Here is a 21442-nt window from a genome sequence, read left to right on the forward strand (position 1 = left end):
AATTCAATTCAACTTTTCACATTAATTAAGGTGTGAGTGAAATTATCCAAGTATTTGAAACTTAACCCTAATTGTGTTGTATGGTTCAACTTGCAAGTACAACTCTCATGTCCAATAGTTTCGATATTATTTCTCACACGGGTTTCGGTCTAGTCTTTCTTGGAGCTAACTGGGTTGGCGGTCTGAGATCAAAGTTGATCTAACTGTCTGGTAGACATGTTGGTCTGGGGAATCTTGATTACCAAAAAAGATGTTGCATGTTGATTACCATTTACCCCTAATTAAAGAGTAGAAGAAGAATGAACTTAAGCTTGTTTTATTTTATAATCATCAAAGTACATATGATAAACTAGTATTCATCAGAGATCATGCGACCAAAAGGGATTTGTGCACTCCACCATTGCTTCCTCTTCACTACACATGGATTGGACAGGAGCCGGACGGCGCGGTGACTGGCCATTACTGTTTTTCTTTTAGGAGGTTGGTTGTGTTTTCTTTTAGGAGGTTGGGTTTGGGAACAGAAAGTGAGACTTTTCAACTTTCATGTGAGACGGAAGGGCCGTTACGTTCGGAAAAGGCCAACGACACACGTGGCAGCCACCTAGCTCTTGCTACTGCTCTGAACGTCAAACTTGGAGTCTTTGACCTTTTTCATTGGCCACGGCATGACCACTAGCTAAAGCTACCTAGCTGTTCCATTGCTTCCTCATTTAATCAAATCTCTTCTTTATTTCTTCGTCATCCCCTTCATTTTCGAAGATCAATCTCTTATATTGCACTCCTGAGATTCCGTGACATAGGTTTGAAAAAAGAAGCAGCTATATTTGGGATGATTAAGAGGTTTTCTTTTGTTTATAATTAATTTACATGAACATATACATTTTTTATGAACATAAATTTATTTCAATGTTTCTTAATAATTTTAGTGTGTGAGAAAATTCGAACCTTCAACTTGTTTAAAATCTTAAGCAGTGACTATCATCATTAGACCAAAAACGTTTTTTTTACATATACATACATACATACAATTGTGTGTTTAGCATGCTGTATACATTACATGCACATATACATACACACACAAGTGCTTGTTTAGTATATATTGCTTGGACGAGTAATATTGTGTGTGGATTTTGGGAAAGGAGAACTATTTTCGAGATAGAAAAAAACATATATCATATATATACACACACACACACAGTTAATTGATTTATAATATATATGTGACGAATTTGTGGTCAACTAACCGATCAATTTATTGTGGATTAATTACACAAGCAAGAAGAAAAAGAGGAGCAATGATTACTTCAATCATGCAGTGTCATTGTTGGTCTTAATCAACATCATATTCATCGTTCATAGGTAATTTCTTACAAGTTACTCAAAAGTAGTATTAATTTGATCGATAATTAGTGATGTATAAGTAAGAATTTAATTTTCTTGCTAGGTAGCTAGGTCAAAGTATATATGTCTAGCTTTACAACAGAAGAAGTAGATCTAGATTTGATATTTGCCTTTCTGTTGCAAAAAGTTGACATGAATGCTATAAAGAAGAGACAAATCCAATTTTCCCTACTTTTCACACCCCCTCTTGCTTTGAGGATTATTTCATGAGTTTGGCTGCTAATTTTGCACTACTAAATATGGACATATATATATATGTATTAATGTGAATAAAAACCAAAACAAAAGCTGTGGTCACTCATGTCATTCTCACTGGTTTTTTTTTTTGGCTTATTATATGTGTGTGTGTATATATATATATATATATATATATATATATATATATATAGAGAGAGAGAGAGAGAGAGAGAGAGAGAGAGATGGCGTCTTTTGGCATCTACGCAGCTTAAAACACGCATTGGCACCCCTTGACACGTTTCAAATCCCATTCTTGTATTCGCAAGCCAGAAGTGAACTTGTACAACAAATATTAATTAAAATATAATTAAAAGAGAAAGAGAAAGAGAACTACCCACTCATGATTGTTGCAATAAACATCCAATCTATTGTCATCTAAATCAGAGTTTATACAAAATCAAGAGAAAGCACCAAAAACAATAAAGAAAACTTAGAGAGAGAAACTAGATATACACTACTCCTATGGTGGCTTCATGTTGGAGAAGTTGAATTAATAATTCATTAAATCTCAACCTTGCAATATGTAGCCGTTGCACTTGCATTATTTTCCAAGTCTAGCTTTGCAAGATTTGAGTTGTCATGTGCACTTGCAGCCATCTTTGACCATTTGATTAAATTTGCACCAAATCTTGACCTTGGTATCTCCAACAATTTTGTCATCTTTGACCATTTGATCAAACTTGCACCAAATCTTGGCATTGGTATCTCCAACAATTTCCTTTTAAATGTGTAGCAACTTGCAGCCATCTTTGACTCCAAAAATCAAGTAAGATCTTCTTTTAAGTCAAAAATTGCAAGCAAGAATGTTGTCTTATGCACAACCATTGGATTCACCTTTAAATGATCATCTTAACCCTTCAAGTCTTGTTGTAATCTAATCCATTCATAATTCAAAACAATTCAATCTCGGCCATAGATTAGTGTACCGTTGGAGCTTGTAGTCTTCAAGAATATCTTCATAATCTAAGTCCCGACACCTCACAGCAAAAAGTGCCCAAAAAGTGCTCCAACTTGCCCAATTCAGTCATTTAAGCCCGATTTCCTGCAGAACCAACGGGAAACATGTATAAGGGTAAAATTACTTTATTTAAACACAAATGAATTACTATAAGCACTAGAACCTCCTAATTAGATAGTATTAGGACCTCAAAATAGAGGTCCAGTCAGTCACTCATGTCATTCTCACTGGTTTTTTTTTTTGGCTTATTATATGTGTGTGTGTGTATATATATATATATATATATATATATATATATATATATATAGAGAGAGAGAGAGAGAGAGAGAGAGAGAGAGAGAGATGGCGTCTTTTGGCATCTACGCAGCTTAAAACACGCATTGGCACCCCTTGACACGTTTCAAATCCCATTCTTGTATTCGCAAGCCAGAAGTGAACTTGTACAACAAATATTAATTAAAATATAATTAAAAGAGAAAGAGAAAGAGAGAGAAGAAGGAGTTGAAGCTTTTAGAGGTAGAAAGAGAAGCAAGAGCATGTGTTTTGTGTAATAGCTAGGCTTATCGCATGTTTGCTTCACGCAAGCAGCTTAGCTTAAATGGTGTTTTTTTTTTTTGTGGTTTGCTCTCTCTCGTGGCTTTATTGTCTCCATCTCAACCCTTTATAAAAAAAAACCCCCAAACCCAAAAGAAAAAAAGCAAAAAAGAAAAAGAAAATCCAACACACCCACCAAATTAAACCCTACACCATCCTCTCTCCCTCCCTCTCCTTGATCATCAACTATATACAAGCTTTCTACAAACAAACCCTAATTATGTCATATACCAAATTCAAAACCATCAATAAATGATGAGTAGTGGTGCAAACCCTAGCTGTAGCGGCAGCGGAGGAGGAGGAGGAGGAAGTGGTGGTGGTGGTGGAGCAGGGCCGTGTGGCGCGTGCAAGTTCTTGAGGAGGAAGTGTGTGGCTGGTTGCATATTTGCACCTTATTTTGATTCGGAACAAGGCGCGGCTCATTTTGCGGCGGTGCACAAAGTGTTTGGGGCAAGTAATGTGTCGAAGCTTCTTCTACACATTCCGGTTCACAAGAGGCTCGATGCGGTGGTCACTATTTGTTATGAGGCTCAGGCACGGCTGAGAGACCCCGTCTACGGTTGTGTTGCTCACATCTTTGCCCTCCAACAACAGGTAATTAAATAGTCAATTCCTTCTCGATCACCATATCGTCTGTGACACCCACCCTTAGAATTATTGATGATGGTTCTTACAATCTTGGCTGTTCAAGTAGAAATTCAGTTTTTGTTTGTTTGTTAGTGCTACATATTAGTCGGTCTGGTAATTACCTAGTGGTGCGTGTGGGAACAGAAGAAAAATTGGGAATTAATGGGGACAAATCTTGGACTACTTTTGTTTGAAAAAAAAAATGTTGTGGGTTGTATGAATTGTTGTTCTTGGAAATGTTTTCTTTCGTGTCTCTTCCACTGTATGATCTATTCAAAGGGTATGCCTACTAATCGTTGTTTTTGATTATCAAAAGAAAGACTATTTATTAATCTTGCTGATTGATTAAATCAATTAGGATGCGACCGTACACCTGAGCAACTAGTTGAAGTAGTAAGAATGATGTGTATCATCCTGATGATCAGGGTTCGAATCCTCCCTCCCTGTTTAAAAGAAAAAAGAAAAAAAGATGCGACCATGAAGAGAATGAAAGTACATAACTTGGTTAATCGATCATACCTCTTTGTTGTCAAATTAAATTATAAGCTTTGTAGAGAATGGAAAACAAGAAACATGGGTTATGCTTAGCTGTTTAGGGGGAAATGCAGTTCTTGGTTTGTGTTTTACTGAAATCCATCCAGAACTTTTGTTTTGTTTTAATTATTGGTTAATTTTAGTTCATTAATGAGATGGTCGGCGGTTACTACAATGGCATGAGCCTAACTTTATAGTCCAAATCGTGAATTTTGCTGTTATTAAGGAGATGGTCGGTTTTTCTTGATTATGTCTAAATTACCCAATATTTCACACACTCTATAACGGCTCACAGGGACAGTCTTGTCATTTCATGGTTCTTTAATAGACGTTTTTATTAAGCTAATTTGAGGAGTTGAACTCCATAAAATGATAAATAGAGCAGGACTTCTCTTTAACAGGGATTTTGTCTGCTTAATGACCACATTATTGGGTTCATAACTCATCGTAGGTTTCTTGTTCTTAAAAAAAATGATAAAAAATAAAAACACCACCCTTTTCTTCCTCTATTTTCTTTGTTATCCTCCTTAAATTCCTAACGGTGCTAGGTTGTTAGGTTATGTACTATTGATTGTACGTACGTGTCAAGCCTTCACTCATTTTTTAATTTCTTCAAATTATTGTAAGACTCATATCGCCATATGATTTTTTTTACCGAGAATGAAATCAAATAAATTCGTCATTTGAACAGTTAACATGGACCTAAACTCGAGTCGTCAGGCCCGTGCATACAAAAGTTTTTCATCTCATGAATAAGCTTGGCCACAAGGATATTGCTCATAGTGAGAATCGAACCAAATACCTCTTGAGTCCATATGATTTAGCTCTAGATAGATGAACCAACCATATGATTCCCTCTTATTGTTATTATCATTTATAAAATATAAACATGTTAGTGTTGAAATTCGCATTGATTTAAGTTAATTATAATTATTTTAATATATACATGTTACTAATTATTGAAATTTGGTCGTGACTAACTCTTTTGATCAATCAATAGCTTGATTCCAAACTTTACTTGCAATAATTAACGTAGAAGAAATTAGGTTTAACAAAGTTAGCAGCTAGTCAACATAAGTCGTGATTAAGAAAACTTTATTCATCCGTAACCCCCATGTTCTGATGCACACAGTTTTAGAACCCTTTCAGTATAAACAAAGACATATATATATATACAAGCCTTAAACTTGTCCAAAACATGTGTGTGTGTGTGTATATGTATACATACAAACGTATACATATATATAGACACACGCACACCTTGTAACGCATTTCTTGTTTGGTGTAAATTGTCTTGTTTGATCACTCCATGTTATATTAAGTTTGCTTGTTTTGTTGTTCTTGGTATTCCTCCTTTTTTATACAAATAAACATTGGATCAATGTCCAATAATGGGCATGTACTAACGTCAATTATATAACATTCGTAAGTGACATTAATATTGAGGCTTTAATCTTAAATTGTTAAGAAACCAAATTCTCTATTTTTGTCAAATTATGTGCATAGGTGGTGAATTTACAGGCGGAGGTCTCATACTTGCAAGCACATCTAGCAACACTGGAGCTGCCATCACCACCACCACCTCCAACGCTAATGATTCCACAACCTCTATCCATATCTGACCTCCCACAGATCTCCTCCATGCCCACCTCGTATGATCTATCCTTCCTTTTTGATCCATTAACGGTGCAACCTTCATGGACCATGCAGCAAAGGCAAATGGATTCACGTCAATATGGTGGCAGTGGTGGTGACGGCGGCGGTGGGGATTTACAAGCATTGGCTCGTGAACTCCTCCATAGACATAGTGGATCTCCTCCACATCATGCATGCAATGACCCTTCAACATCACCTTCTACTATGTCTAGATGAGTCTGCTGACCTGAAGTTTCGTATTGACATTGAGTACTTGCTTGGATGGATATGCTATGAAGGGAGCTTAATTATTTTTTATTTACGTTGTTTTAGTGAGCAAGTAATTTTAATTCCTGACTTTATTATCCTGCAATTATTGTTTCTTTTATACGTGTTTTATTCTTTTATTATCATCTTGTTAATCTATTTTAACTTGATCGTTGGAAGAATATTGGCTAGTACCCCACCGGTGTCCCAATTCACTGATAATCCTTTTGTGTTTACTTCGCAAATCATTAGTAGTCCTTCGAGATAATCTTGGATTGTGGAATTAGCCCCGACAATTTGTATGTATGAGAATATTAATATCGACTTACATGGTTTGTAATTAGCGCGAGGCAACGAGACGAAGTAACCAGAATACCTAGCTAGGAAGCAGGAACTCAACAAAAAATCCCCCCTGCAGCATATTCTCTCAAAACAAGCTCCACTTCCTTCACCTTTCCAAGTCTGCCAAACCATCTAGCCAGTACTTCTGAAGCTTCTTTTCCTACAATAATTTCCACTTCTCTCCAAAACCATTAGAAAGTCCAAGGCCCTGATCAGGAAGATATCGAAGCTAGAAAGATTCTGTACATTGGTTTCGAGCCAGCACTTCTGAAGCTTCTTTTCCTACAATAATTCCACATCTCCCCAAAACCATTAGAAAGTAGAAAGTCCAACGCACTTTTTGAAGGGGCTTCAATTGGTCCTTTGGTTCATTTGGCCATTGAAATTGACCCAAGCATTCTGATTACTGCGTTTGTGGGAACTGGGTTAGCCTCTGGTTGTTTCACAGTGGCAACCATGTTGGCAAAGCGTAGAGAGTACCTTTACCTTGGCACCTTGCTTTCATCGGGCCTATCGATGCTTTTGTGGTTGCACTTTGCCTCCTCTCTCTTTGGAGGTTCCGCAGCCATCTTTAATTTTGATCTTTACTTTGAACTCCATCCCCCAAACTTTGTCCATAAAATTTACAAAACTAGAGCAAGAAATCAAAGTAAGTCAGTACTAAAGCGAAAGAAGTATCAGCAAATATTTGAATTTGGAAAGAGATGCAATACCTCAAAATAACGAGGATGCTCCAACTTATTTACTTCCATAAGAAGAACCACAAGCCAATCTGCTCTTCTAGGCTTCATATATCTCACCCACGCAGCTAACAAATCCAGAAAAGTGCATTTCCAAGAATCGTAGCAGATGATCTGTATCATGAATGCCTAGCATCGCTTGGTCATATTTGGTGGGAGTTGAGATATGGCCTGCTTTTAGGCTTCTGTTGTAGAAGGGCCGACCTCAAGCCACCTATACCTTGGTTCATCTTTCCCTATTTCTGTCACCTCTCTTTCCTCTACATTATTCAAAACAGCTAGTGCAGGTATAAATTTTAGTTTACTGTTGAAAATATTGACTTTCCATGAATTAAAAATTAGTTCCCCCCAAAACTCATGGCAACCGAACCTTCCATTGTCAAAGGTTGATGGGGATAGTGAGTGTGAAAAAGAGAGAGCCACAACCATGGTCAGAAATCAAAATGCATAAACGACTTCCACTGGAAAAACGAATCAGGATTCATCTTTCTTCAGAAAATTAAACAAAATGTTACAAACACTTCAATAGTCGAAGAAACAAAGATTACTTCAATTCATCCAAATTGGGCATTAACTTGATTGAAATCCTACCTTGCACCATGTTCCATGCCATGTCTTGCATTGCCCTTCGGGGACCCAACTCTCAAACACCTCACAAAGTACTTCCACGTGCGAGGGATCCCTATGTTGGTCATCTTAGTCCAACTAGACCAAATTGCTACGATATTATGTCAAAAATCCACACCCCAAACAACCAATCATATTGTCCGCTCTAGGGTTTCAGTTCCCGTTGATACATCAAATTATCCTTACATGTTTGTTTCTCCTAAGCCCAGCAACTCAACCGAATCCCAAATCACTAAGCCCAAGAAAAGGTCTAGTTAATTGTTTGAAGGTGGGCTTTACATGTATACCACTCGGCATATAAGTGTCTTGCCGATGTGGAATTATATGTCCTAACAAAGAGGCCTCTTCAATTCCAATGATTAACAATAGTGATGCTTGCGACCTTCAAGTACTAGAGAGAATTCATGAAGGATGTTGCTTTGTTTGCAACAATGCAAGTAGACAGCCTACTATAATGCACTTAACCATGACAGTCCATCAGAGGAGGGCAAAACTTATCAAAATAAAGAGGAGAAAGGAACAGAGTCAAAACACATTATCTTTGCAGAGAACTCGTCCCATTTGTGGGAAGGACTACAAGTACCAATCAAGCCTTAGAATCTAACACATAAACATGTATTCTAATATACATTAAACAAAAAGAACCTGAAAGCAGAGCGCAGTTTAAGATTGAGTAATGGAGAACATGTATTCCGTTTTTCTTCTAAGTCATATATTCAGCCTCTTGAGGTGCCTGATTTTGAAGGGGAAGACACTATTCCTCCAGAATCATCCTCACTCAGACCTTGTTTCTTCTCTTGCAACATAAAGGAATAGTTGAAAGTCCTTGAAGCTTCACAAACAAATGCCAGCTGCGATGGGTATGGAATCATCGTTAAAAACATAAGTTTTGCCCCATGTATCTACACACCTAGTTTAGCATTAGAAAATCCTAATCCCTCTGCTTTCAATCTTATTAATATTATGGAACTTGGCACAATAGCACTACCTGGATTACACTAATTAGAATTTGAGCTTCTGTGCTAAGGTCTCTGGTTTGCAGGGATCTATATCAGAACAATCATACAACACAACAGAGTCATGCCATGAATTTATGTATCAAACCAATTAAAAATGTAAATCCGCAGTCTTATGTAACCCCCCGACCTTGTTTTACAAGCAACAAATTGACCTTATCTTACAAGCAACAATTTTGATCAATTTCCATGTACACTATCTATTCCTGAATTCATATGCAACAAAGCACAACCATTTGTAAGCAATTATCAGAAATTAAGAACAACCATAGAAAGAAGAAGAAAAATGACAAAATTACCCAAATCAGTCTATCAACGTTGATCTCCACCACCACGTTCCTTCTCAATCTGCTGCCTCTGCTTCTCGACGAGCTTATCTACGGCCGATTGCACTGCCTCACGACCTCCGATGAGTAACCGGGTCACGATCTCCGGATCCGTCTCGAACCGGGAATCCTCGAACTCCTTCCTCGCGTTCTCTCTCAATATATCTCGCCACAACACACCTCGCGAATCTGGCCACATAAAGAATCGGGTTGCTCGGAGGATATCTCGATAAAGACTCAGTGCCTCTCTTCGGCTGCTGGTGAGTTGTCGCCGTCTAAGCAACTCTTCCTCGTCGTCGTCCAAGGATTTCTCTTTCTTCACTACGTGGCGGTCTAATAACTCCTCTAAAGTGTCTGGGCCGTTGTGCAACAGGCGCAGAATAACTCCGGCGTGGTCTTTGACAACACGATTCGAAAGGATCGCCATATTTCGCCATTTTTGCAGGCTAGTGCTCATTTCAGTGGGTCTTCGTTTCTTCGAAGAGGGTCGCTTGAGTTACAGAAGCAGATGCAGACACGAAACTGACGATTGAGGAGGATAGATTTTATGCTTAATTGACATGGGCTTGAGTTAGGCTTGGTCCATGCTTCCAGCCCAATAAAAAAGTTGTTGGGCTTTAAGTTTGAATATCACTTCAGTTCATCCTAACGGATTCTCTGCATTATTGAGTTTTTAGAGCAACCACAATGACTTATTTTTTAGGGGGCATAGATGTATTTTGACTTTTGTTGTCTCTTTTAAGTTTTAACAGGCCATGGGAATAAAATAGCTCCATTGATGGTAATTTGTTAGTTTGTTGTGGACAACATAAGGGCATGAGATATGGTTGGTCTCCAAACATGAGCTTCACTTACACCACATTCACAATTATGTCAAAAATCAATACCGGACCTCACCTCTATTACACCAAAAACTAAGCCAATAGATTTACGTCATTATATCAATACATGTAACATTTCATTCTCATTCATATCCATCTCAGCAAAACACATCTCCCAAAATATTGACAAATACCACTATTTTTTATTTTACAAATTCTCTATCCAATCAACACTACATTAAATTATCTATCATATTCTCTTTTTTATTAAAATAATATTTTTTTTTCCCTTTCTTTGTTATTCTAACGTAAATTATATATTCTGAGTCTGGGTCCTAAGAAATAAGACTTTTTCCGTACGGGTCTTCTGCATAATTTTAAATAGCACAATAAGTCTTTCTCAAAATTATTTACCATCATGGCATTTGATGTTGTTTGCAATAGCGTCATTGAAATAAATTTTCACTAATGACACTGTTTGAAACGACGTTAATAACTAGAAATAAAAAAAAACACTAATGACGCTATTTAACACAGCGTCACTGTAAATCATACAATATTTTGCATAGCATCGTTGATATATTGAATTATTAGAAAAACAAAATAATAAAATTAAGAAAACAAAATCAGATTCATGCCGACGCTGTCTGGTTTTGATGGTTATCGTCAATGTAGATCTTCTTGCCTCGCAAAATCCTTAGCAAAGCGCCATGGCACCCTTCAAAAAAGTCTAACAGAGCTGTCAAAATTCCTCAAAAAGAGGATTTTCATCTCTATTTCTCCATGCCTTCTTCGAAATTAGGTCCTTCATCTCTCCCAATTCCTCAAAAAGAGGTGTCAAAATCCTCAATCTCCAACTCAGACGATTTCCTCGGTGTAGCGTCATTCAATTTTCTTAGAAAGCGTTGGTGACGTTGTTTGAAAAAACTTCAATGTAGATGACGTTTATTGTGGTATTTAAAATTGTACAGAAGACCCGTATGAAAAAAAAACTCAAGAAATAATGCAATCTTGCATCCCCTATAAATTTCATAATAAGAGCAACTCAAAAAGAGTATGCAAAGGAGATGCTCCACAAAAAATTCATTCCAACAAATATTCATTACAACAAAGTATATAAATGGGGATGTAAATTTATCCTCACATTCCGTTCCCAAATTTATGAACTAGAACTCAAGAGAGAGGATGTAAAAATTTTGGAGGGAACTAAACCACTGTTACATCAACAGAGAGCTTCACGAACTCAGAACATCATCATCTCCACCATTTTCTCTAAACGAGCCTCCTCCTTCGTATTGGATCCTCGGTTCCGATGTCACCATTGTAGTACGACATATTTTTATGGTCTTCAACTTGATTTTCCACCCTGTAGGTATCTGAGAAAAAAAATACTTTGGTAGATGTGATGTAATTTAGGGTCAATGGAGCCAAAGACATGAGCCGGATTCAGCGAGGAATGTCATGTGGTGACGCAATTCCGTTGATTAAGGGTCGATTTGGTAAAACATTTTTACCAACCTGTACCTAATATAAATGTTTTTCACATGCCAAACAATCATTTCGTGGTGCGAATTCTCAAACATTTTTGCTAGCATTTTAGTGTCAAATGCTATCTCGTGAGACTGATATGAGGCTGAAATTATGGTCTTAACTGTTCCTTTGCTAACTGATAGTCCTTAAAAGTAAAACAGGCCCACAATTGTCCGGCATAAAATATTGGGCTTTTTCTGGATCCATAGGCCCAAATCTGTGCAGCATAACAGATTGGGCCTTCGCTTGATCTGTTAAAGTTTAAAGTGGGAGAAATCTATAAATATATAAAAGTAAGCTTTATCATACCAAAAAAAAAAAAAGCTAGGGGCAATCCATAGACCATAGTGCAATAGATTGTCACAGTTCAAAAGATACAATATTAACTAGTGTTTCAAAGTTATCATGATTACAAGATCCTCGATACATTGTCCTTGGAAATTAACAATTCTAAGTACTAGACATATAAAAGTAGTAATGAGTGTTAACTACTTAACTACTATATTTTAAAACTAACTTGCTACTTTAAATTAATTATATATGTTTCTGTTGCTCCCAAATTCATAAAATTCTTTTGAAAGCCAAAAGAATCTAATAAATTAATTATGAGCACTCCCAAATATGTAGGAACACAATATATAATTAAAGTTATCTATGACTTACCAAAAAAATAAAAGTTTATCTATGAATATCAGCTGTACTTTGCCCGATATAAAACCTTATTTTGCTTGGATAGTGCTTTCCAATTGATTGATATAATTTAGTATCTAAAAAATATGAATTTCTAGAGGGTTAAATCGTATGATTTGTAAAGTCTTGAATTCGATTTTCACAGGAAGTAATATCCTTATAACCAAATATTGGTTTTTGACCCAACTTATCATTAGTTGTAAAATTTATGAGTTGAGTTTAGATCCACGTCGGATATTTAAAGGGCAAGCTTGTATTGTATCATCCTCGGTTACAAATTTTTTTTAAAAATATGGTCCAGTAAATCTAAAAAATGCAAACCCATTTCATATTAACCCAAATCTTACTCCATAGATTTCATATGATGCTGAAATGCATATTTACTTTGGGGAAATCTCAAATCATTTTAAATTAATGGGTCTATTTGAAAACTTGTTTGACCTTATCGACAAAGGTTTTTTCCAAGAAAATTAGAGCAAGAAAATAAGGTGGAAAGGATCGATCCATCGATTCAGTACACGACAACAATAGAGGCGAAAAATTAGGGTTTACGGGCAACAATCAAATGGGAAAAGAAATCTTTGACATTGTGCTAGCCCATTTGCACTAGCTTTTGATACAAAAGTTTGTTTAATCCTATTAATTAATTGATTAATTAGCTAAGCAGGTGGAGAGATGACTAAGGATTCCAAATCGATCACTATCATTCACATGGGAACCTGATCAGCTTGGTCGGCAGATCCATTATTCACTAGAATTAAATATTATCGTTGATCAATGCCCAATTTTTTTGATTAATTAAGTAGAAAGAGAGAGTTTTGGATTGGAGTTCCATGGAAGACATGAAGAAATGGGTACAACAATCTCAAACCACTATTAATGAAAAGTGAGTTACAATTAATTAAAAGAATTATCAGAAATCACAGTCCACTCAAATCTGTTTTGGATTTATCGGTTCACTATAAATATATTGAGTCTGCATGATTTTGTTTTTCTAGACTATCACAATTAACGGTACTTAAATCCAAGAAAAAAATTTATTGATGAAGAAAAGTTTGGACTTTCCTTATAAACCACATCATTTGGTGTGATTCGAAGACATAGGTGCCCTTCACATGGAAGTGTATATATGATAGTGTTTATTATGATGTGGTCCATATTGTCTATGGATTAGCTTTAGTTAATTTCAAAAAGATAATGGGATTGATTAGATGTTTGTTTATTAGAAAGGAAGTGTTGATTACTACGATAAAGTATTGACTAGTATATTGGTTAATTGTTGTAGCATTAGCATCAAAGCTGCATGGGTGTTTCCTAAAGCAAGCTTTTGGTCTAGTTTCTTCTCTCTAAAGGGAAGACTATGTTTTGGTTGAAAATCTAACTTATTAGCTTTCACCAAATTCAAAATTTTAGCAGTCAAGTTTGTTTGACCGACCCCAAAAAACTAAAGGTTGTCGCTTGATTAAGCTTTGATGACGTTAAAAACTATCTTCGGTGTTGATGAAATATCAGGCGGTAGGATTGACGTCAGATGTTATCCTCAGTACTGATGAGGATGACTTGCACAAAAGAACACGTTAGTTAGGGGCTCCCGAGAGTATGCTCTAGAGACCCAATATCCAAGTCAGTAAGTTATCAATTAAATGGGAGTGCTCGGTATTCAGGTTGTTTAATAAAGTGCAGGAGTACAAAAGTTAGGATCGTTTATCTGCAGCGGGGGTCTCCTTTTATATGAGTAAGATGAGATCCGGTTTTGATAGAAGTAGATCTCCTCTCCTTGATCTTAGGTGAATTTATAGGAAGGTGATTCCTATTTTGATTCGTTTCTTAAATGGGGTCGGTTTCCTCTCGAGCTCTTGATTTCCTAATGGTGTTTAATCACTAGGGTTACTAAGGTGCTATGCTCGGTATTACACCGAGGGGGCCTATCGGTCTTGTCGAGATGCTCTCTCCTCGGTTGCCATGCCTTATGTTGACTCTTCAGATTTCTTCTGCTCGGTTGGTGTCTTCAGTTTAACCTTGGTTAGTAACCAAAGAAGTACATTTTCTTGACTTGGTGAGAACATAATTTTACATGCCACGTGTCAAGATCTCAATGAAGGTTATTTTGATATTATCAAAAGCTAAACATATAGATTTGTGATCCCTAACCTTGGCAATTGAATTGACCATTCATTGATAATGTCAATCCTTCAAGAAGTTCAAAAGTACACAAATCCCTTGCAATACATGATCATGTTCAATATAGATTTCTCCTTTTCTGGTTCATTTTCTACGAATGTTATATCCATAATCCAAAAAAAAGGCATGTCAATTATGTCCTTTAAAAATTGATGATCCAAATCCTGTGTTTGTCATAAAAATATGTACATACATACATAAATTAATAAGTTCATGGAAGTCAATACCCAATTGGGACCTATATTCATACATATGAATAGTACAAGATATTAAGGGAAAAAAGAAAAGGGAAATCGTTTGGTGATGAAGAAGACTTTGGTATTTAATTTAGAAGACAAGTGGTGGGGGCATTAATTACAAGCGCTACAACGTTATAGAAAATGATGCGGTTTGTTGAATTATTGTGTATATATATATGTATGTATGTGTGTGTGTGCGCGCGCGCGTGTGTGGGTGTGTATGTAAGTCGTAACCATGAATTTTTGTTTTGATGTTATTATTCAATGGATAATACCTGTCTCTTATTTTGGTTTCTTATATATGCAATTGCACTACAAACACTAATTGTATTACAAAATATCATGTTGGTTGTCTTTGTTTGGTTGGGAGAGAGAGAGAGAGAGTGGGCCCCTCCTTCTCTCTTGATTCTTCTTCATCCAATCACCATCTTATTTTTCTTATTTATATATCTCTTTTTTTTTTCTTGGGTTAATCGATATTGCAAAATTAGTGTTATGCAAGCTGAGAATGTATATGTCTACATGATTTTGAAAGTAGAAAGCCGTCTGTTGTCCTACCTTTGATACTCATGATGTGACAACAAATAATCTTACCAACGAACTTAGACACATGATGTACTTACTACACAACTTATATTCAACTACATTGTTGAGAGGAATGAGATTCTTCAACCACACACAAGTGGATACATTCGAAACAGCACACACGTGGATCCAAAACCGGTGTGCATTTTGTTTCTAGAAATTGAATTCCAAACATGTTAAGGATATTGTCAGCTCCGAGTCATTGGTTTGTCCCAAATTTGTTCTTCATGGGTTGTCGCCATTTATTCGTACGCCTAGAAAACGAGACGCTTGTGTGAGAGATGATAAGACTTTACTTATATATATCACTCAGATTAGATTAAGCCAAACCGATATGAGATATAGTATTTACATTTGCCTCCTTCCATTCCCTACTACTAGTCTCTAAATTTGGTGGTGCTGGCTAACAGTGTTGAAACTGTCTAGCTACACATTATCTTTCAAAGTATGATGACAATAGTCGGTCTCATCAAATGCTGTATAATCAAATCTTAAGAAAAAACAAATTGATGATTAATTAATTGTCAAACAATTTGTGAAATCGGAACAAAGAAAGCATCAATTTGTTAATTAATTAATCCATGGCAAAGGAACAAAATTAAGAGTTGGTAGATCTGCCAATAACTGCAAAATTGAAATCATTTTTGTTGTGGAACAGATAAATATATTGGAAATCAATCGGATGGCTGCAGTGGGATTTCAAACCTAAATCTTGATCCAATAATTTGCATGCAATTATGATCACAAAGAACCTTTGATGAGTAGGAGACACAGTGACCTGGGTAAATGACACGTGTAAATGATAAGGGGAGAGTGGGACCAGAAAACATAAACATCACATCATGATCACATTGTATACGTTGATAAGAATGGAGAGAGAAGGGTCGCTCTCGTTTTCCGAGAATCCAGAGTCGCCCTTGAGACACGCCCTGACTCTCCTGCTATTTGTGCTGGTGGGGGTCCACTTGCTATTTCCCATGACGGGACCCACACATTGCACCCACTCCACCTCTCCATAAATGTCCCTGCTTCTTCCCCTTAATCACGTAAATGCCACTTCTCTCCATAATCTCCATGTTGTAACGCCCGCGCACCGGCTTCTTCTCTTCTGATGAGGAACCACCATCTTTTTCAGACCATCAGTTTCGTCTTTGTTTTTCTTACTCTTCAAACTCCAAAACATATGCACAAATCTAACTCAACTATACTCTATACTAGCTAACCATGCCTTGATTGGACAAGAGGCAAAACAATACACAAAGGGAGGCCTACCTTTAAGGTTTTCCATTTATTGGTTTGTTTGGTTTCTTTTTCATTAAGAAACTCAAGCTTCGAGAGAGAGTGAAAGAAGAGAAAAGGGAAGAAGTAGAGTAGTTTGATTTATATAAAGAAGAAATTAACAAGGGAAGAAATAAGAGAGAGAAGGGCACAACATGGGATGGTGCCATGGTGGTGTGTGTGAGTCTGTGAGAGACAAAAAAAGAAAATAAAAGGTAGGACCCACTTTTCACCATCCACACGCACGCTGGTTTGTCTTAGAGTTGTTACCAAAGTTAAATCCATTGAGCACTTTGACCCAACCCCAACCCCAACCCCAACCCCAACCCCAACCCCACATGATTTCCTCTTCTAGTTTTAGTTCTCTCCCTCTCTCTCTTCTTGCACTTCTTTCTCTTCCAGACTCTCAAGTCTTAACCACCAAACTTTTCATCTTCATAGCCAAAACCCAACTTAATTTTCCTACTACGCATCACATGAGTTTGTAGTAGTAGGGTGAAAAGAAAGATGATCACTTGTTTCATCTCTTTCACCTGAAAATTTGGTGACTGATGCTTATTAGACCCCTCTCTTTTTTAGTTGATATCTAGCTAGCTACTATATCCACCCAAAGAACAACAACCCAAAATTTCTCTCTCTCTTCTCTACTACTCTTTCAGTTCAATTCATACTTTCTTTTGTATGTAATTAGAAGTGATATTAACTTATTAGGGTTTCAGAGGAACCAAACAAGAAAAAAGATGGATCCAGTTACAGCACATGGTCGTCCTCTACCTCCTCCTTTCCATGCCAGAGATCTCCATCTACACCCTCACCACCAATTCCAACACCAAAATTTGAATTCCGAAGAGGAACAAATTGGCAATGGTAGCTTAAACCGCGGCCAGAAACGGGATCGCGAAGATATCAACATCACCAGCAACACAAGCATCTTTGATCAAGCCAAGGAATTAGTCCCTTCAGGAAGCGGTGGCAGCGGAGAAGGAGGAGGAGCTGGAGGAGGAGGAGAATTTACGCGAAGACCACGAGGAAGGCCGGCCGGGTCAAAGAACAAACCAAAACCACCAATCATAATCACAAGAGACAGCGCCAACTCCCTCCGATCCCACGTCATGGAGATCACCAACGGATGCGATGTAATGGAGAGTGTTTCAACTTTCGCAAGGAGAAGACAGAGAGGGGTTTGTATTTTGAGTGGCAATGGAACTGTCACTAATGTAACCCTAAGACAACCAGCTTCACCTGCTGCTGTTGTCTCCTTACAAGGTAGATTTGAGATTCTCTCACTTTCTGGATCCTTCTTGCCTCCTCCGGCTCCACCGGCCGCGTCCGGTTTGACAATCTATTTGGCCGGTGGACAAGGTCAGGTTGTGGGAGGGAGTGTGGTTGGGCCGTTACTGGCGTCCGGTCCGGTGGTTGTTATGGCAGCTTCGTTTGGTAATGCCGCCTACGAGCGGCTTCCATTGGAGGAGGATGAGGGGTCGGCGGTGCAGATTCCGGGGAGTAGTGGGCCCTTAGGTTCTCCGGGAATTCCTGGACAACAACAGCAACAGCAGCAGCTATTACAAGATCCGAATAGTGGTTCTTTACTTCATGGGTTGCCACCAAATCTTCTAAATTCTGTGCAAATGCCATCTGAGGCTTATTGGGCTCGTCCTCCTCCTTATTAATCAAACATAAACTATGTTTTTTTTTTCCTTCTTTTTCTTCATCATTTCTTTAAATCAATCACCGCTTCATTCTTCTTCTTCTTTTTCTTTTATATAAGGTAGTTTAATTTGTTGTTTAAATAACTCGAGAGATCGGTGTTCATCACAAATTGAGTTTGATTTGAAGAAGGATGTACAAAGTTTATGATGAGTTTTTTTGGTGGGGTTTTCTTGTTTTGCTTTGGTTTAGTTAGAATAAAAGATTTCTTGTTTTGCTTTGATTTAGTTAGAATGAAAGATGAAGCAGCTCTTTGTTTGTTGAAGTTTTGGTAAACTTTATGTGCGAAAATGATAAAGATATCAGCTGTTGAGATTCTTACCAGTACTGTCTCACTATAGGAGTTTAGAAAAAAGAGGTACCAATTATTTGTTTTCTTTAATTTTTAGCTAGTACTCTTATATAATATTTGTAAGTAATAGAGTTGATTTCATGAAATTTATTTTATTTTTTCAAGTCTTTTAAGTTTTTCATATTGAGAGCTAGCTAGCTGGCTAGCTTATTATAGTTGGTTCATTTTAAGTGAGTAATTGTTTCTAATGTTGGTGGGGGTTGTGAATGATGATGAGTTGAAAGAAGGAAGTATGTATATGATATGGGAGGTTATGGGCATTAGGGCTCACTCTATGTAGTTTTTTTCTTTTAAAGTCTGAGTTGGTTCTAGGGTTTTGTGAATTAATGTGGAAAGCAGTGGCAGTGCCTGCCTGCAAAGACGAATGAATGAAGATTGGGTGGTGCTGGGTTACACGTGCATGCATTAGCTGCCTCTGCAGGAAGTTCCTTTCCGAGGCAAAAAACTTCCCTTTGCATATTAAAGGGTAACTCCAAACTGCACCAAACCTGCAGGCCAGACAAACAGACCTCAAGCGTTAAAGTTAAGTCTTTCAAAACTGTCATTCCAGCCACCTTCAGAGAAAGTAGAAGTTGAAACAGTAAATCAACAAGCAAAGCAAAGGTAAGTTATTATTACCTTAAGACAGTTGAAACCCTAGCTGTGCTTCTCTTTCTCAAGTACTCAACTGCAATACCTTCCTTCTTCCTTTCTTTCCTTCTTTAAAGAATATTTGTGGATTCTAATACTCTCCAATGTTTCTTTTCTCCAACTAGAGTTTCAAGAGATCTTTCTCAGTCATGAAAAATTAAGTTTCTTTAATCCTAGATTGTGTCGGATTTTGATGGCTTCAATTCAATTCATTATTCTTGGATTTTAGGGCTGTCATCAATGATTTAGTAAATTTATCTTCTTCCTGATCGTAATACTTGTTCCAATTAGCCTTATATGAATACGTACTATTTTTGTGCATATATATTCATTATTTTCTTTTGTATTACAACTCCTCTCATTTCTTTGTAGTTATATGTCTTGAATAAGTAAATCTCTAAGTTGGAAACACAATTCATCTCTATTCATTCCCTGATCTAGAGACAGTCATTATCATCATCATTCTTGTACTAAATTATTTAGGGTTGGCTCTAAGGGAGAAATAACCCTTTCTAGCTAGAGACAATAAATTCCCTAATTGATTACATTTCGTTGGAACCCTTTTTCTTGTTCATATACTCTGTGATTAATTACCTAGTTGTTGTTGTTGTTTTTTTTTAAAAAAAATATGGAGCTTGTGATACAATCATATCATGCTTTCCCCTTCTTTTTTTTAAGTAAGTGGTGAGGGACTCAAATTTGCGTACCATCAAATCGAGCATATGTCTGAACAACTTTGGTTAAGGGGTTGTTGGCTATATCATGCTTTCACCTCACATAGCTTGGTCCTTTACAAGTTTCTGATTCTATAAATAGGCCTTTATATATTAGCTGTTAAATAAAGTAGATCATATTAGAAGAATTACTTTACACCTAAAAACTCTAAAAAAAGGGAGCTCCCTCGCTATGGTATGGTATTACTAATGAGTGTTGGTTATTTTAGTATGGAGGTATAATTATATTTTTTGGGTACCAAAGTAGTCGACTATAAATGAAAAACCCTAGCTCCATCAATTGTACGCATTGAATTTCTCATAATGAAAATAAGCTATAGACTCCATGGATGTAGACACTTTCATCGAACCACATAAAATCTCGTGTTGTTGTTGTTTCTATATGTTTTTGATTGCTATGTTTTATTTTACTCTGTATTTGTCTGCGAAGCTTCTATTTTCAACAACTTTAAATTTTGATGTGAGTTTTGGTGGACCATATATCTTTTGTACTTTGATATAATGCCATTCTGGTTCTTTCATGATTAGCACCCCTCTCTCTCTCTCTCAGTCTTTGGACTCCACTTCAATGATTAAGGGTACAAACATATAAAATTATTCAGATTCCGTGCTTATTATTATGTTTTGCCCCATCTTGTCCAGCTTTATTTTGGTACTTTGTACATCTTATGAAGTCAAGTGCTTCGTATCAAATTAATGATATATCTCTTTTTAGCTTATGGAACCCCCCACATTCATAGTTCCTGGTTCATATCATAACTGGAAAATAAAACCCTCTTCACACTTTTTTTTTCCCCTTCTTATGCATCATCTTTAATTCTTCCTTTGTGGTTTTGTACTTGATTGTTTAGATTCTTGTTAGGTATGGCGTAGCCCTTTTAGTTATCATCACTAGTTATGTTTTTTGACCATTTCTATATCTATTTTTTTTTTCTCTAAACGTAGAGCTTTTTAAAAAGTCTAATTATTTTGACAAGTGTATTTTTTTATTTCAATTTATCCAATATATGAAGTTCTATTTAATTGAAATGCAATTTTTAATACTCAAAATATAAATGATTTCTCTTCCTTTTTTTTTTACGCTCTCCTTCTTGGGTGGTTTTTTTTTTCCTTTTAAATAATTAAACATTTCAAAATTTGATGCATGAAACTAGATAAATAAGAATGTTTATAAATATTTTATAATATTTCTTCATTTTTATAAATAAGAAAAATAAGAAATCCATGTTAAGGTGGGCATAGTTGGAATATCAGTAATAAAGTGGGGATATTTCAGGTAATTAGTGGTCAAAATATCCAAATGCTATTAAAATGAACAATTTGAAAATGTTATACCAAATGATACTAAAATGCTGGTTTGGATGCTATTTCCAAATGAGCGTGTGGTTGCT

General features: G+C 36.6%; 3 protein-coding genes across 6 annotated transcripts; 2 read left to right on the top strand and 1 right to left on the bottom strand.

The window, feature by feature from the left end:
* The first annotated feature begins 3270 nt into the window (after positions 1-3270).
* LOC119984270 (LOB domain-containing protein 18-like) lies at positions 3271-6374 on the top strand. Its single transcript, XM_038828133.1, has 2 exons — positions 3271-3784; positions 5858-6374. The coding sequence occupies exons 1-2, from the start codon at positions 3443-3445 to the stop codon at positions 6221-6223; spliced, it is 708 nt and encodes a 235-aa protein (XP_038684061.1). The 5' UTR covers positions 3271-3442; the 3' UTR covers positions 6224-6374.
* A 147-nt stretch (positions 6375-6521) lies between these two features.
* Positions 6522-9832, bottom strand: LOC119984271. 4 transcript variants are annotated; one of them, XR_005464845.1, is made up of 3 exons: positions 9278-9832; positions 8951-9008; positions 8445-8813 (listed from the first exon to the last, which is right to left on the bottom strand). XR_005464845.1 is itself a non-coding variant. In XM_038828135.1 (2 exons), exon 1 carries the CDS (start codon positions 9759-9761, stop codon positions 9291-9293), a length of 471 nt encoding a protein of 156 aa, XP_038684063.1. In that variant the 5' UTR covers positions 9762-9832; the 3' UTR covers positions 6522-7226; positions 9278-9290. The 4 variants fall into 4 exon arrangements, 2 of the variants coding, with proteins under 2 accessions (XP_038684063.1, XP_038684062.1); XR_005464846.1 differs by having other exon boundaries at positions 8445-8864; XM_038828135.1 differs by lacking the exons at positions 8445-8813; positions 8951-9008 and adding an exon at positions 6522-7226.
* A 7129-nt stretch (positions 9833-16961) lies between these two features.
* LOC119984268 (AT-hook motif nuclear-localized protein 22-like) lies at positions 16962-18373 on the top strand. The gene has a single exon (XM_038828132.1). It carries the CDS (start codon positions 17369-17371, stop codon positions 18296-18298), a length of 930 nt encoding a protein of 309 aa, XP_038684060.1. The 5' UTR covers positions 16962-17368; the 3' UTR covers positions 18299-18373.
* Positions 18374-21442: the final 3069 nt, after the last annotated feature.

The sequence above is a fragment of the Tripterygium wilfordii genome, chromosome 18 (genome assembly GCF_013401445.1).
Source record: "Tripterygium wilfordii isolate XIE 37 chromosome 18, ASM1340144v1, whole genome shotgun sequence".
Classification (NCBI taxonomy): Eukaryota; Viridiplantae; Streptophyta; class Magnoliopsida; order Celastrales; family Celastraceae; genus Tripterygium; species Tripterygium wilfordii.

Excerpts from the sequence above, each read along its gene's own strand:
- LOC119984270 (XM_038828133.1), top strand. The coding sequence starts at position 3,443 with ATGATGAGTAGTGGTGCAAACCCTAGCTGTAGCGGCAGCGGAGGAGGA. Across the intron at positions 3,785-5,857 it reads TCTTTGCCCTCCAACAACAG|GTGGTGAATTTACAGGCGGA; the intron begins GTAATTAAATAG and ends TTATGTGCATAG.
- LOC119984271 (XM_038828135.1), bottom strand. The coding sequence starts at position 9,761 with ATGAGCACTAGCCTGCAAAAATGGCGAAATATGGCGATCCTTTCGAAT.
- LOC119984268 (XM_038828132.1), top strand. The coding sequence starts at position 17,369 with ATGGATCCAGTTACAGCACATGGTCGTCCTCTACCTCCTCCTTTCCAT.